At 38.1% G+C, this 17,596-nt stretch overlaps 1 protein-coding gene across 2 annotated transcripts in view; it reads right to left on the minus strand.

The window, feature by feature from the left end:
- The window catches only part of MARCHF6 (membrane associated ring-CH-type finger 6), a 42,110-nt gene that overhangs the window by 24,234 nt on the left and 280 nt on the right, over positions 1-17,596 (minus strand). The window contains exons 2-7 of one of the 2 annotated variants that reach the window (XM_052703897.1): positions 13,874-13,970; positions 12,803-12,876; positions 5,898-6,041; positions 2,806-2,878; positions 1,477-1,645; positions 185-377 (exon numbers count right to left, since the gene is read on the minus strand). In XM_052703897.1, the coding sequence (XP_052559857.1) occupies positions 185-377; positions 1,477-1,645; positions 2,806-2,878; positions 5,898-6,041; positions 12,803-12,876; positions 13,874-13,970 (750 nt within the window). Of the gene's footprint in view, positions 1-184; positions 378-1,476; positions 1,646-2,805; positions 2,879-5,897; positions 6,042-12,802; positions 12,877-13,873; positions 13,974-17,596 lie in introns of both variants that reach the window. The other variant, XM_052703896.1, reaches the window with a different exon arrangement.

Consider the following 17,596-nt stretch of genomic DNA (forward strand, 5'->3'; position numbering starts at 1 on the left):
AATGCTGCCAGCTTTCCAGTGAGCATTAGCACTCAAGAGAAATGCATGAAATTTGCAAAAGCAAGAAGATAAATTGAAGAGGAAACTTATACAGATAGCTTCCTTGAATTGTGAGAGTTCTATTCTCAACAGTTTCATTTATGTTAGAAAATTTAGAACATTACTGTTTTGAGTCACCTGTTACCTTGTGCTCCATTGTTTGCATCTGCTGCATCTTCTACTACAGCATCTTCTTCATCTTCGTTATCCTCCTCCTCTTCATCCACCTGCTCTTCTTGTATTTCAGGGTTCTCACCTACAACTGCATCGTCAGCAGCTGGGTTAGCAGGCTGATCAAGCACAGCGTTTTCAACAGCTCCATTTGCAACAGCCTGAGCCTGCAGAAACAGCATGTAGCATTCAGTTAAACTGCTTATACTGTCTTTGTACTTTATCCTGTATTCATGGAAAAACTAAACAATTTTTTTTTCTTAATTTAGATAATCATTAAATGGTAACAATAAATCTCTTAGAAGACAAAGACAAACATTCAGTGTTCTAAACAAACTAGCTTATGTTGGAAGAGGCCTCTAGAAATCACCTAATCATCTTGTCTACTCAAAGCAGGGTCAGCTACAGCAAGGTGCTCAGTGCTGTTTCCCAATGGTGTTCAGGTAACTCCACCATCTCTCTGTTTTTTTTTTATAGAAGGTCCAAATGAAATTGCCTGTACTTCTACTTGCAGCTGTTGCTTTTTGTCCTGCCACTAAATAATACTGAGAAGCCACTGCATCTTTCTTTTATACCTACCAACCATGCATTTACACACACTAACAAGGCACACCTTGCCCAAACAGAACAGTTAGCCACTCTTAGCCTCTCAGGTTCTTTAATCATTTCTGTTGGCTCTTTGTTTAATCTTCTGTTGACCCTCCAGTATGTCCACTCCCCTACTGTACTGGACAGTCCAGTACACAGCACTCCAAATGTGGTTTCACCAGTGCTTAATAGAGAAGAACTCTCCTGAGCTTATGAAAACTGTCAGTAAATTAAAAAGATAATTCAAGGACAACTTAAATAAATCAAACAAAGGATTTATATCTCCCTTTTTAAAAAGCTGATTTATTAAAAAGATGTAAAACTTTAAACAAATATTCCCCCCCATGCATGTACTGCTTGTATCATCTCTTACCTACACAAGAGTCTCCTCAAAGAACAAAAAGCAAACGAGTAAATTGGGGTCAAGTGAGAGATCAGAGAATAACTTTAGAGGTTTGAGAAAGCTTCCAACTGCCTATAGAACAGTGAACTGATACCTCATGAACTACCAACATAAAAAAGGCAAAAACGTATTTATACAGAAGCACATGTTCAACCTCAGTAAATGTACAAATATACACCACAAGCAGATGAAATTACTGTTGGGTTCGATAACATATTCATTCACATAAACACTTTTCTATATTTATCAGGAACTATTGAGCAGTTAAGTTTTACCTCATTTTGTTGACCAACACCATTGAGTGGTTGCTGCTGATTTTGTTCCAACCACTGCGGTGCTCCTCCGTGGACGATCTGCTCACGTAACCAAACAAGGCTGATAAATGCACACAGAGTGCATGTCACCACAAAACAACCCTGCAAACAGTCTGCCAACAAGTTCTCCCTGTTAAAGAGAAAACAAACATTAATTAAAAATGTATACTGCTTATTAAGACTAAACTTGTTAAATACCTCAAACAAATCTTCCCCGTTCAAATCAACAAAAAATCCACATTTGTGTGAAAAGCTGAATTTACTTGTGTGCCTAGGTGAAGAAACTGTATGATTTATTTTTTAAAACTGCTGAAAGGCAGTTTCTCTAAGTACCTGTGTACAAGCAGTTCTAAGTGCCAAGATAATTTCTAATTTGGTAAAGTTTATATGTCCCTCTGTTTTGACTTTTGAAATTACCACTGTTTAAGTAGAAATATTCCTGTAGAAACAAGATGAAAAAAAGCTTCAAGAATAGTTCAGGAAAAAGAACATTCAGGAAAAGCTTAGCTAATAGGTAAACGAAATTGCTATATCCAAGTTGCTTCTCGTAGAGAAAATCTGGATTTACTACAGAAAAGATCTGTTTATCCAGCAAAATGTTTTATCTGCAGAGCTACCCTAACCAAACAAACGGAACTGCTGTGTCTTTGATTCAACTTTTCAGGCAGTCTTGTACCTCAGATATTCTTTCTTCCACTCTACTTTAGAAAACCTGAAGTATCAACTCACATAAAACTGTAAAGCAGGAGCAAAGCGTTCAGATGGGCAGCTGAATCTAGGGTTTTATATAAGGCAAAAAATACTTAAATTGAGTTAAGCAATCCTCACTCCTATTCCAGGTCTTCCCTCTCACTTTCTTTCAACCTTGTACATCTCCTTGACCATACCAAACTTGCTCAGGAAACTGATTAACCATGCTAAGCCTTTTAAAATAAGGAAGAAATATGCTATCACAGTACTTTGCCATGTCCTGTGACGCAGCAGTCTGCCTCTCTATGGAGCCATACAAACACTTGTGCTTGCACAGTACAGCAAAGACCACAGGCAGCAGAAATCTAAAGTGAAAAGGTGACACCAGATGCTACTGAAATCAACTCTGTCAAAGAAATACATGTCAAAGCATTGTGAAGCTGTACTTTCAAACACGAGTCCTTTACTTTTCTCCCTAAGTATAGGTTCTGTAAACTGTAATGGATGCAAAAAAAATGGTGAAGAAAGGGACATTAAGGAACCATTTTCATGATTATCTTCCTAGAAAATGTCTTTGTATCAGTCTGGTTAAGTACTTACGTTGATAGAATATCTAATGGCAGTGTCAGTAGTGAGCTCACAGAGCCAGTAAACAAGCACTTGTAGATACGACCTGCAGAAAAAAAAACCACAAGCATGGTATAAAGTTGGTTTTGGTTATCATCTCATTTGGAGTTATTATCTTTTCCCTTGACTTGCTAAAGTATTTAATCACAATTTAATCCATAAGAAAACAGATCCCAAACTACTTTTTCCTTACAGACTTCATTCTTCACATACAAGCACTAAGATCTGTAGTCAGGAAGTCTGGAACAGATCTTGGGTGCAACACTTTAGACAAAGGACACCAGCCATTAAATCCTTGTCACACCTCTTGGATAATTCTTGTCTGGTGCTAAGGAACTGATTTGAAATTTGCTTTTCATGCACAGTTGCCACTCAAGATCATTGTTTTGTCTTATCCCTTTTTAGTCTTAAGTAAAATTCATGAATTTCAGAGTTCTCTTGTCTTCCTTATATAACTTATACAACTTATAATTCTAGTCCTGTTCTCTTCACTTTCTTGACCCTTTATGGTTAGGTCTGTTTGTTTTCCCTCTTCTTTTGAATGAAATCACATATAGAATAATAGAATGCTCTCTGGCAATCAACAAATATTCTCTTTGATCCTTCCCTTTTTTTTTTCTTTCCTGGTTCTCACCAGGAAACCCAATTCCATTCATACCTTACTCACACAGATCCAAGTATCTACAATTTTAACCACCGTGTGACTACATGAAATATATACAGAACTGCTCTCTTCACCAATATAATTTTTGAAGTGGTGAGTGAATCACTCCAGAAACATAAACTCACGTGCAATGCTGGAATGTGATTTCTTAAACTAGAGACAAAGGAAGCTCTTTAGATAACCCATCTCACACTATGGCACTTCCCACTGCCTTACCCCACACACCCACTTGACTCAGAGTGTTCATGTCTCTCTTACCCATGTACTGCAGAAGTACTTTGGGAATTTTGCCCTGGGAACTAAGAGGCTAAATCCAATTATCACAGAGAATAAAGCTACTTTGGATTAAATTGGCTCAATTAATTCCACTTCTCTGAACAGATCACAATGTGTCATATAATTAGCTTTTTCCATCTAAATAAGCTGCATGCCAAGAGAACAGCAACAGCTTTACCAGCCCCCTGGGATTAGGCTGAGGGTAAAAGAAATTCCTTGTACCCACCCATCTCAGATAGGAAGGCCAGAAAAAAAGTGAAATTACAAAAAAGAAGAATTTATTCCCCATGAAGAATTTATTCCCCACCACATGTTTGCTCATGGATAAGATAACTGCAATATTAGCATGACAATCTGTAAGATGAACATTTAATTCTTTGTTCAAGCAAGTACCTCATTTGGGATATGCTGCCTAAATAACTTTGCAGACATTTTTCTTCCACGTATAAAATAAGGAGAAAAGCACTTATTTGCGAAGCCAGCCACACACAGTTATGTGAGCCATATGAGAGAACGGGGGAAATCAAAGTAGCACTTAATATCAGATGGCAAGACTTACAAAAGGGAAATAAATGGATTTTTCAAGGTTTTTAGACTGAATGTCTCTATCGCATTGGTTATGCTATGCAAATACCCTTCACAGCACACTAACTCATAAGTAATCTACAAGGAGGGTCACACCATTTTTAATGTGACAAAAACAAAGAACTAAGACAAAATAAAAAGAGCTTCATCAGGTTTTCAGACAGTTAAGAAAATTAAGTGCTTCCATTAATCTACTGAATATTTATTTGCTGTCTTGAGAAAGTTTTAATAAGAGAAGTGTGTGATATCTACACTTTGAAAATCAAAGGTAGAAATCAAGATTTGTTGAAAACCCAAGGAATAAAAATAGTTTTCAGAAGAAATTAAGTTCCTCAAAATGAAAATTTGTAAGGGGGAAGAAAGAAGAAAAATATAACAGAAGATAAAAGAAAAATCTACAAGACGAAATGAGTAAGTGAGAAAAAGACTACCAGAATGAAAGAATGATACAAGATGTTTTGAAAACTTCTGGCTGGCTGCAATTCATCCCAATAACCAGAGGACTCACACAGAACATTCTTCTTTCACGCTGCTGTAAAATTCAAAATTACTAACATTTCCCATATGCAGAAGTTTGCAGTTCAAAACCCTGTAACACAGATAGCTAACAAAGGTCAGAGCAAAGGCTATGCTAAAATCAGACACCTGAAGAATTTTAACTTTCTCTAGTTTTAGTCTAGAGTGATTTGTCATCACGTTTACTGCGTCCAGAAATGCTCTTTTTCTTGCACAGAAAGGACAAGCTACAGGAATAGGATCACTCTTTGATACGTGATGCTGGTACTGTGCTACTCTCCAACTAAGCCAGAATCAGATACACTTGAAAGCATAGAACATATTGAGAAACTGTCAAGGGAGGTTTGTTCACTGGCTTCCTGCTCTTCTTTTCAAAGAGTATTCTACCATTTGTGAAGATGCTCTTCCAATCACTTTCCTCACTGAACACTATACTCCTCATCCCTTCTTTTTACATCTTCCCTTTATTTTTTTGTTGAAACCTCAATAGTTCTCTGTTCGTATTTGAAAGTGAATTTCAAACTAGAAGCTGCACCAATTTCAATGTGTGCTCTATTTTCTTCCTAATTCTTAACTACCTATAGACATCTTTAAAAGTTGTTTTAAAAGCAGCTTTACTGTCCAGTTTATGCATGACTTCAAAGTAATTTCAATTTTCATACTAACAGAAATGTGCACTTATTTTTGGACAGTTAAAAAACAAAATTACAATTCTTCTAGCCAAATACTAACAACTAGTATCAAATTAAAACTTCCATGCAGATTTTCAAGATGACAATTAAAAATTGGCATTTTACTGCAGTAAGAAGTTTAAAAGCTCTTATGCATTTTCTCCTGTCTCAACACCTCGATGCATTGCAGTACTGGCTCAAGAGCCAATTTCTGAGTGAAATAAGTCAAATAACAGTTTTTGTTTGTTTGTTTGTTCGAAGTAACCCAACAATACCCACACAAAGCTTTTCTGAACCAAGCAGCAAATCTTCTTGTGTGTGCAAGTATTACAGTACAGTAAATTGGTACTCACATGCAGTAAGAGGTACTACTCCCAACCACGCGAAGGCCACAAGTGTATAATGAAACCAGTACCGTATGGCTGTGCCGATACTCGTCACCAGTCCAGCAAAGATGTCTTGGATTGGAAGCCGTGAAGGCATATCTGGGGAATAAACTGTGTAGAAAAGGCACTTATTAATCAGCTGGGCCTTTAAACAAGCAGTTACGTAGAAGATCTGACAGCTACAAAATGTCTGTATTTGAGAAAAATCTTACAATAAGAATAAGCATATTCTGTAGGTTTCCAACAGATTACTCCAAATAAAAAAAAAATGGCATGACACATTTGTTACGTTATGCATTGAGTTTAATAGGAAAATCAATACTCTCCGTGCTAGTTTTTGACTAAAAGATGTTGTTTTCTTAATAGCTTCACTACATTCACTGCAAAGTCAAAATAAGCCGAAGCCTACAAGAAAAAGCAGGTTTTAAAATCAGCAGCTCTCCCATCAACATCACCTGGAAAGATCCCTGTTACTTACACATCTAGTTCAAGGGAAGAGCACATGGAACAAGATAAATCACCAGTTTTGCATTCTCTCAATTTGTACGAAATTGTTCAGCCTACACTTGCCATCCAACAGGACAAAATTCAGCAAAGAAAAAGCACAGTAAAACAGCATAAGCTGAAGGCAACTAATGAAGTATCTACAAGTGTTGAAATTCACATAGATAAACTTTCCTTTTCAAGGGATATCAATTTCTACTACAGTTGCACCTATTAAGGAACATGTGGCTATTCTCATAAAAGTAAATTTTCTTCAGCTTTTTAATTGAACACACATATACTACATAAATCTCACTACGTTCAGAAGTCAAGAAAAATAATGTCAAGGTTTTTTTAATGTGCATTCACTTTTATTACCTGAGTCAGAAGATAAAAGAGCCGCACCACAGTTCATTAACCTTTGAACGCGTTCCCATTTCTTTCACAGCACCACTGATATCTCTAACTTATCCTTCCCCAGATGCTACTCAGATATGGAACTGTATCTTTCAGATTACAGGCACTGATTACTTACAGTCTTCACGGCACATTAAGCAATTGGAAACAGCTACTTCTAACAATGTCATTACATACAAGTAGCTTCTGCACACTTGTACAGATGCCTAGAAGTCACAGTGTCCAGCATCGATACCAGATGTGAATGAAGATAAACTACAGTTTAGCATGAAGATATTGCTGCCAGGGTGGTTAGCAGTTACACTGAGAACAGGTGAACTTGAAGATATCAACACATTTAACCTGGACTTTCTTTTGAAAACCTCATGTACTTTCAGCCACATAAGTGACCTACGTTTCTTTTTAAGAAATATTGGAGAAAGTTTTTTCCACCCTCTTATACAAACCTTTTGTCTGCAAGTCTGAAAAACACTGCTTCATGCCATTCACCTGCATTCACCTTTTCTCTAAACAACAACCCTGCTCTCTTCAGGTGCGTTCATGCTTTTACTCAGAAAGCCTCTATGTGAGAACAGACCACCTCTTTTCCCTCCAGGGACTCTGGATACTATCTGTATTGTAACGAGAACACAGGAGCACAGAGGAGCAGCAGCAATACGCAAAGGAATGCAGAGAGTTTGGTGCACTTCAACAATAAGTGGATTGTAGTGACACAAAGTAACAGCAAAACGTAACTGTCAGCTAAACTGGTTTTAGCTTTCAAAGTATTCGGCAAACAAATGAAATTCATTGAGAAAAGACTAAAAAGCATAACGGAAGAGGAGCATAACTGTGAGAGAAGCAGCTGAAGAGCACCTCAAACACATTTTGACATCGTCTACTAATTGCCGATTTTCTTATTACAGAATCAGATTTAGTACGCAGTTGGGTAGAACCAAGACAATACTCATTCAAGCCTTACTAACAATCTCATCTCACTCTGAATGAACGTCCCTGATAACTTAATGAGGAAATAAGTACACTTAGGTTAAGTGTGCTAAAAGAATATCTACCTACAGTGTATTTCTCACTGTATCACTCAGACAAAACACAACTCAGCAGACGGCTTGAGGATTATTTTTATTGATCTTCAAAAAAGGTATTTTTGATCAACGCTTTGGAACTACAGAGGAGGCTACAAGGAAACCATTCATGATTTAGCTGATAAAGGGAAGCTGTGAGAGTTCAAAGCAATTTAAAAAAATAATACTCTAATAATACTCTTACATGAAATTGTGTGAACAGAGGGGTCTTGTAAGAAGAATGCCCATCCTAACACAGGAGGGTAATTTTACATACTAATTTTTCTAATGGCTCCACGATGACAGCAGACTATTCAAACAAGCACACAATACAGCTACTGCTCAGGATGAGTTGAGCTACATCCCCCAAATCTTAATTTCTGGAGATGCCAGGAGCTGGGTAGGGGGGTGCTGGGAGAACTGATGTTTTTCTTGATTTTGCCACATTTTGTAATACATTAAGCTTTTATCTAGTTCATTTTGACTTCTCTGCCCCTTTGAGCCACCGAATGGAAAGGTGCAACGAACAGTCCACAAACCTAAGTGTGCTCAGTTACTTATTATTCCTTATTTATGTAGCCATTTGTTGAAGAAGGCCCAAATCCTTACCCAATTTTTGGGGGAACAGTTTGTCAATACATTTCATCTGACAGAAAAGTAGGAAAGAATTCCCAGTACTTTATCCTGCCACAGTGATACCCTCAGGCTTATTACAGGAAGTATTCTTAGCATTCCCATCTCCTCAGAGGTTATTTAGCACAAACACTACATAGTTGTGCTTTGACAAACACAATGGAGACAACCTGCTGACCCTAAATAATAACCACTAAACTTCCCGACAAGTAGAACAAATGAACACCTTCAACTCAACCTTTCCTTGCCATTTTTTTTCCAAATACCAAAGTTAATCCAAATGAAAGCTATTCTCCTTGCCAGGAAATGTAAGAGTTAATAGCCATGACATGGGCAGTACAGAAAGAAGCTCCAATCAGAGCAGTATCCCAGCAACGGAGGTATATAAAAGTATTAAGAAAACCCACCACCCAAACCTGCAAGTCCCTTCCTACAGTGCACCATCTTACTACACTTACGAAAGAACCAGAACCACACAAAGAAAAGCAACACCCTTCAGACATATACTCACCCCTTCCCTCCCAAAAAACATAAACAAAACAACCCTATACTACTTATTATGAAGGATCAAATGTTTTAATAGTTTTATTTTTCCCCGGAGCTGTCATAATGCAACTGTATATTATTATTTCACAGGTCACTTTTGCCAACTGAGTCAGCCCATTTACTGCCCATGACCTAAACAGATGTATGTCCAGTATGGAAGAAACCAAACCACCTTACTTTGCATAGACAAAACTGCCATTTAGCCAACTTCACAGAACCTCCACATTCAATCAGCTCTCTTATGCAGAGATTTCCTAGATATCATTACACTTGCAAGTCACTTATACGTCACTTTAATCAACCTTGTGCACTGATCATGAAAGTCTACCTAATTTGCAGAGGAAAGGTATATTCTACGATCTTGAGTGATATGGACTTTGTTACAGATTACCAATTCAAAATGAGAAAAATGCCATCCCTCCTTATGCAAACCATAGCTCCAACAAAGCATATGAAATTAACATTCTCGTGCATCTCAGCTACCCTGGAGCTGGCAGCAGACACCTCAAATTCTGTACCATGTAGCCTTTTGCATATTAGAAGTTTATATTTCTTCAAACTAGACATTATGGATAGGTTGAAGACACTGGCCATAGTGTTAAAAGTTCGTCCAAGCAACCAGATAAGAATTATCCCATTTTATCCTTCAATAAAATCTTACTGTAAGTAATGAGCCCAAGAAAATGAGTTACTCACTTCAGTGTAATTACAGGACAACATTTTACAGATCATTTTGTATAAAGTCAAAGATCCAGAAGTTTGGACCTTAACAAACTAAGTAGAACTACAAACCACATGCAATTACTAGGCAACATTCTTGCGTATGCTAATTAAGAACACGAATGTATCATCAGGTAATTTGCCTACATGGTTGAACACTTTAGAGAACAATCCTTTTCAGAAGAAAAATCAGTTCCTTCATATTTCTTCCAAGACACAGGCTGAACCTCCTACTCTCTGCTTCCTTCCTTATACCCAGTAACTAACCCAGTACATTGTTCAGATGTTGAAATACAAGACGTTACCAAATTTAGAGACAGTGAAGGACTTCAGAACATATGCACTAGAATCACAGAATCCTTAGAGTTGGAAGGGACCTGTGAAGGCCACCTAATCCAACTGCCCTGCAATGAACAGGGACACCACAGCTAGATCAGGTGGCCCAGAGTCTGATCCAGCCTCACCTTGAAAGTCTCCAGTGGTGGTGCATCAACCACAGCACTGGGCAACCTGTTCCAGTGCCTCAGCACCCACACTGTAGAAGATTTTTTTTCTCCTTACATCTAACCTAAATCGGTCCTCTTTGAGCTTGAAAGCATTTCCAATTGTTCTGTCAGCACAGACACTCCTAAAGAGTCTGTTTCCTTCTCTCTTTTAGATACTGAAAGGCCATTAAAGAATAGCACTAGGAATATTTCATGAATACTCTGTACACTCCATTACACTGGTAAAGGAACATTTTTTCCAGAATGACAGCAGCAGCCTCAATAAGCAAATCAAGGTAACCTAAAAGAGTAATTGCTGGTATTACAGCACAGTGAAATTTTCTCAACTCAGTGCCTACCAGCTGAAGCACAGACACTGGCTATATAAACGTGTTTATTCCACCACATGCCACGGTGAATAAACTGCTAAGAGCTTTACACCTGGCACAGTTATAGGCTAGAACTAACCTTATTATGGATGACTGGCATATACATCAATCCCACCAATTCCGTCCCTGCACTGCCATTTTCTCTCTAGCATGCATGACCTTCCCAGCTCCCACAGGCAGATCCAGTTTCCACACTGCACATACAAATTATTTTTCAAATACAGAGGGATAAGAGAAACTAAGGAAAGCATAATTGCATAAATTTCGGGTGTGAAGGAAATTGAAGGACGTGATGAAACAAGACATGCTGGGTAAAGAGAACTGAAGAAATCGGTGCTAGCTAACTGACATGTGCTACCAATGTATGCAGCCTGGTAGGAAAAAAAAAAAAAAAAAAAGAATATATATATATATACATTTGTGCAATGTAGGAAGAAAATGTTATCAATTGATAGTGCTAAGTGTGCAGAGCAGCCAGCTCATGACAAAGAAGGCTAAGTAAATCTTTGCTAGTGAGGATCCCCAGTCACCAGTTTCAAGGCTCCTGTAACAAATACTAATTTGCTACACCACAGCAATTCAATCAAATTTTCTCACGTGTCCATAATCTGCAACTACATCACAAGCTGTGCTGGTAACAGATAAGTCAGCCAAGGATAAAACTTCTGCAGGAACACCTGCAGAATTGACTGCGTCAGTAAAGACATTTTCTAGTATCAACATTAACATATATATTAAAAACCAAGCATCTGAACCTTCTCATCACTTTTCTTCCAAATCTTAATGCAAACAACAGGCTTTTGTCTTTTCTCCCCCTCATACAAAATTAGAATGTCTTATCTCTTTTACACTTCTTACATAGGGCCTCTGCATTACTGAAAATGAATAATCTGAAAGCATGAGAGATAGCTGAGATGGAAGCAAAATATGCTGTTCTCCTCACAGAGGTCAGACATAGTATTGTACACTTTGATACTGATAATCTCAACAACTGCCTAATGTGCCATATTAATTGTTGATAGAAACAGAAAATTCTGAGATTCAATACATATTGGGGCAGGTGCATCACAGAATCTTTGGAAAGGAAAATGCACACACTGACAGATATGGCTCTTCAGCCTCAGTCCTCTGAACCAATACACAGCTAGTTAAGAAAGATGGGGAAGAAGACAGTATGAAAGCTCAGTTCTTCTAACAAGGACAAGCTGAAAGGGAGCTTTGGTTTTGATTGTACCAAATACGTAAAATACTAAACCCAAATCAAATACACCAGCACATGTCTTCGTTCTAGTGGCTGGCAACCCTGCCCTTGGCAGGAGAGTTGGAACTAGATGATACTTAAGATCGCCTTTGACCCAAGCCATTCTGTGATTCTATGACCTGTACTATGAAGAGCAAAGTTTACCACCTGTACAAAGTAAACCAGTATAAATAAGTTTAATGACAAAAATACACAGCACGTGTTATCTGTTCAACACTCAGTAATGTGGTAATACTAAATAACAAACCTAGCCTGCCACCAAGCCAAAGGGCTTCACTTATTCCTACTACTGTTAGCCAAAATGTAATCAATAACTACATAAAGATACTGCCATTTTCATAACAACTTATTGAACTGAATCTAACATAACAGGCAGAGTAATATCCGGTAGCTACTGTATCTTGACTGAAATGCAAGTGGAAAAATTATTGTTTGCATTACTGTCACAACTCTTTGAACTGTAGCTGCCAGAAGTCATATGGTAGTGCCACAGGTAGACAGTTCAAAGGTCACTGAAAACTGTGTTTCAAATTCAAATTTCACCTTAACATTCGGACATCCAAACAGCCAGTGAATAAAAATAAAAAAAAGCCATATGCACCAATGTTGACAGTAATAGCACAGGACTAAGGAAGTTGGAACAGGTATGAAAGATACTTCTGTTACTGCTCACGTAAGGTTATGAAAGCACCACATTATCTATCATTTAAACAATACACATGATCTGTGATAATACAGAACTAATTCAAGCAAGAATTCAGAAATTAAAAAACAAGCGTGGACCAAGCATGCTGAATGGAAAAGCAAACACTCGACAAACACTACGATGAAAAGAAATGAAGTTCTGAAAAAAACAGGAGCAGCAAAACATACTTACTTGGTGTGAAAGCAAATCTGTGCTTACATAATTCACAGTATTCTTTTCTGCTGTGTTTAAGCCACTGAACTAAGCTGAAACAAAAAGTGATCACATTTAGACATGCTATTATATCTTTCCCCATTCTTCTCCATTACAAAAAGCAAATCAATTATCTGTTTCAAACAAAGCAAAACCTTCATAATATCATGGAGGACAAACTAACCTGTTTATTAAGTCTACTTAGGCCACAAAGTTTCAAAAAGTGGAAAAAAAAAAAAAAAAAAAGCTGAGTTCCCACGGGAGGTGGTTGAGTCACCATCCCTGGATGTGGTGCTCAGGGACATGATTTAGCAGAGGGTTGTTAGAGTTAGGGAAGCATGGTTAGGTTGTGGTTGGACTTGCTGATCTTGAAGGTCTTTTCCAACCTGAGTGATTCTATGATTCTATGATACATCCTCAGTGACATCGCTTACACAGAAGTACATCATCAAATATGTATGTTACTGAAAATGGTAACGACTGAAAGCACACACCCTCATGTGGACATCGACTGGGAGCACCAGTCCTTAAAAATATTTCAAGATTTAAAAACCATCCTATCTGTGAGAGAATGACAATTAAGATACAATCAAAAGGAGAGTGCATCCTAGACTAGAATTATAGTTTTCATTTTTAGGACTTCCCCGACTGAACATCACCTCAAAATATCTTGGTATGGTTTGTTTGTTTTATTCTTAGCATCAGGTTAGGTACTCTTCTTCATTCACTATTAAAAGAAGGCGGAAAAAAAGAACCTATACTGATTTTTCTGCTTCTTGTTCTCCTAAGGCAGATGTGCGAAGAGAACTGTACTCTCAAACAAATATATTTGTGAGTACTTCCTTTTCACATGTAACTGCTAAATTCCTTGTGAGAATTCACACTTCTATGTAATGAACCATCATACAAGAAAAAACCCAAATCCTGAACACATTTCCTCTGAAAATTTGCTTAAACTTGACTACATGAAGACATATGAAGTACTGCTTTTACAAATACATTAATCTTATCAAAGAAAAATGAAGAAAACCAAAAACTCTCAGAACTTACCATTCCTGATGAATAAATTTAATACTGCCAGTACACACACATGGATGATACAGGGGTTTCTCAGGAGTTCCTTCAGACCGACAGACTCTGCATATATCTGCTGAACAAGACAACAGTTATTACTCTTCTGCTGGAAGAAGTCACATTTACAAAACTAATTACACACTACAGAAGCTTTGCCACGTAGCAAAATGCGCAAAAATAAATTGGAAAAAGCTTTAAGACTGATTTCATGTGATAGAAGATTCGAAGACTCGAGGACTAGCAGAACAAAAACAAGAACCACATTATCTCCCTGGTCATTATGTTAAAAGAAAACACAAACAACACCTTTTTCTTTATTACATACTTAAGGTTTCTAGGATATCCACATACCAGAGCTGTATGCAGAGCATAACAATAACAACATCACCTCTAAAGCAACAAGTAGTTTGCAAAGGACAGTCTACCTGAAAGCAAATGTAAACTTTGAAATGGAATAATTCTGAGTTTTCAACAAGTTAAAGAGAAGCTGAGTAGAAGAGATCCTAACACGTGCATAAGACAGTCACTACTCTGGAACATAAGTGCATGCTCCTTTGTGAGCAAAGGAATAAACAAAACACCAAAATCAGGAAGAACACAAAGCAATATTTTGTGACTTTGCACTGAAGCTGAGTAAGGACATCCATTTAACAGCCTGCAGCCCAGTCAACAGGTGAAAGACATTTTCTATTTCTTATTTCATAGGAGTCTTGAAGCTTCTTTATGTTTTTGACATATTCTTACAACTAACCATTGCAAGATGTTTTGCAGGCAAAGAAGTGAATGCATCCTTCTCCCTCTAAAGATGGGATGTCTTTTCTAACACCATTTCATTCTCCAGAGCATTTAAACACAACTCAACTATTTTGCTTGTTTACTGCCAGATGTGTGTTATCTTCCCCTACTCTTTTCATACCCTTGCACTCGTACTTGCATTATGGAAACAAATATAACATGTCCATCTTTACAGAAGACTTAGGTTTAAGATTTTCTCTTTTAGGAAACATTTCTCCATCAATAACCATCCAGCAATGTTAAAGAAGTAACTGATGCATATGGAAGGAAAATACTAACTTACATCAATGATGTAACAATACTGAAAATACATAATTTCAAGTTCAAATCACACATCTTTATTCTTGTTTCAAATCTCCAAATGTTACTGTTTTTCTATGAAGAATTTCAAAGGGAACCAAATGTTACAATCTGAAGGTTTTTCTGCAAAGAAATCATAATTTGACCAAATCCACAGTTTACATAGTATTAGAATCATTTCTACACATAGCATGAAAGAATTATAGTAATTCTGAAAAAAAAAAAAAAAAAAAAAAAAAGATATTTTCTAAGAGATTTAACTCATTCTCATGGGATGAAAATCTAAAATTAACTCCAGAATCTTATATTAAGCATCACATCAGTGATGCTACAAGCAAACACAAAAAGTATTTCCATTGCAGTCACATCAAGTAACGCCACATGGCTGTAAACACCAAGAGCTCCTGGTCTCTCTGCCTACAAGGAAGGCCAGAACCACCACTTCAAGAAACAAAGGATTCATTTTATCACAGAGAGTATTTCCAGACAACCATAGAGAACAGATCTCTTCGACTTCCAGGCAGGATCTACTTTCCTCCAGCACCTTACCCACAGCAGGCTGACAACTTGATATGTCAGAGCGGCCTTGTGAAGGGTCAGACAAAAGACAGACTGAGGCAAATAACAGAACACAGGAACCAGGGGTTACATGGCTTCAATTGATGTGAAACTGCTGCTTTAAGAACACCGTGACACCAAAGGAAGTTAAAAGCACACTGTTTTCTAAAGAACCCCCACCCTCTGAGCCCACTCATTACTGGTGTATCGACTTTCACAACAGACTGTTCATGCATTCCCAAGATTGCTGGGAAGAGCAAAATTTTCTTTACTGAAAATCAATGAATTCTTTACTAAGAAAATGATTTCATTCTTCTATTAGCTTATTAAAAGAAGTTAAGCCTAATTTGTAGTTTTTTAAAGGAGATTCCCTCTTGTTTTACAAAATAAAACAAACACATGAGAAGCAACGATCTGGTCCTTTTAGCAACATCTAATTTCAAATCAACGACCCCTGCTAGGGGTCAACACCACCTTATGTATAAGATCAAGTACAGAGAGAATTCCATTGTGCAGTAGATGCTATTTTTCTACTTGCATACACACTTTGATCCTATTACAAGGATACAGTTTGGAAATAACAGTCCTGGGTAACACAGCTCTTTGTTTCCCCACATAAAACTTCTCTGCCTGTCACATACCTAACAAAACATTCACCAGTGTAATAGTTAAAACTGAAGTTCAGATCATTCAGCAAGAAACTTATTTAACTGGAAAGACACGTGAGTTTCTTTCTGCTTCACTTATTAACTTGATCAATCAGCCATTCTGTTTAGACTGTTTAGTCTGGGGAAAAGGAGGCTGACGGGAGACTTATTGCCCTCTTCCAATATCTGAAAGGTGCTTACAGCAACAGCAGGGCTGGTCTCTTCACAACAGTGACAGATGACAGGATGAGGGGAGATGGTCTCAAGTTGCATCAGGGGAAGTTTAGGTTGGATATCAGGAAACACTTTTTTACAGAAAAGGCTGTTAAGCACTGGAACAGGCTCCCCAGGGAGGTGGTTGAGTCACCATCCCTGGAAGTGTTTAGAAAAGGTTTGGATGTGGTGCTCAGGGACATGATTTAGCAGAGGGTTGTTAGAGTTAGGGAGATATGGTTAGGTTGTGGTTGGACTTGATGATCTTGAAGGTCTTTTCCAACCTGAGCAATTCTGTGATTCTACCAGAAGTGCAACTGCCACAAATATCACTACTGGGTTATCAACACTTACAAAGGCCCACTTGAAATTTATAGCACAAGTCTATGCAATAGTTAGTTCCAGTGCTATTATTTTTAAGCTTTTGAGGGTAACATTAACATGTAAGGTGCTACATATGGTACACAAATATACATATAATGCAAATGAATACATAAATACAAACAGAAACACCACAAGTGTAAAGTCCAAGTGGAAAGTACAGCACAAATGCGCCCTAGAGGATATCTAACAACCCCCTTTCTCTCCTCCCATTCTCCCCAGTCACCAGATCAGGTCCTCTGAAAGCACACAGGATCAAAGGCTATCACTCCTAGCAGCCTGTTGCGAATTATCAGCTGTGGATTTTGGATTAAATCCACCGAGATGGATTTACCAACGACTGGCATGGTGAGAGCAGGACTGGTCAGTTCTGAGAACCTGCCCCATAGTTCGCTGTAATCCAAGCATCCCGGACAACTGGATGCCAAGTAACCAAAACCTCAGCAGTCACTTGAATCACGCCATCTGATGGAGCTGCTGGGCTGCAGAGGCAGGGGATTGCTGCAGCAAGCAGCTTTACAAGTTGTTGGATGTTAAGCACACGAACGTTGTGATTTCTTTCGTTTCCACGAGCGCTGAACCCCCACAGCACAGCGCAACGGGCACATCTACGACGATACGGCCTGATTTCAACCCATCGCTTCACGTTTTCCCAGCTGTCTTATCCTCTCAAGTTGGAAAACCGAGTGCCATACAAACACACATGCAAAGGGACGGCTCAGTAACGAAAGCCAAGCCGCTAATGTTCTCCTCCAACCCAACCCAACCCAGCCGAGCCGAGCCGAGCCGAGCCGCCACCACAGCA

The sequence above is a fragment of the Tympanuchus pallidicinctus genome, unplaced genomic scaffold (assembly GCF_026119805.1).
Source record: "Tympanuchus pallidicinctus isolate F22 unplaced genomic scaffold, pur_lepc_1.0 scaffold5, whole genome shotgun sequence".
Lineage (NCBI taxonomy): Eukaryota > Metazoa > Chordata > Aves > Galliformes > Phasianidae > Tympanuchus > Tympanuchus pallidicinctus.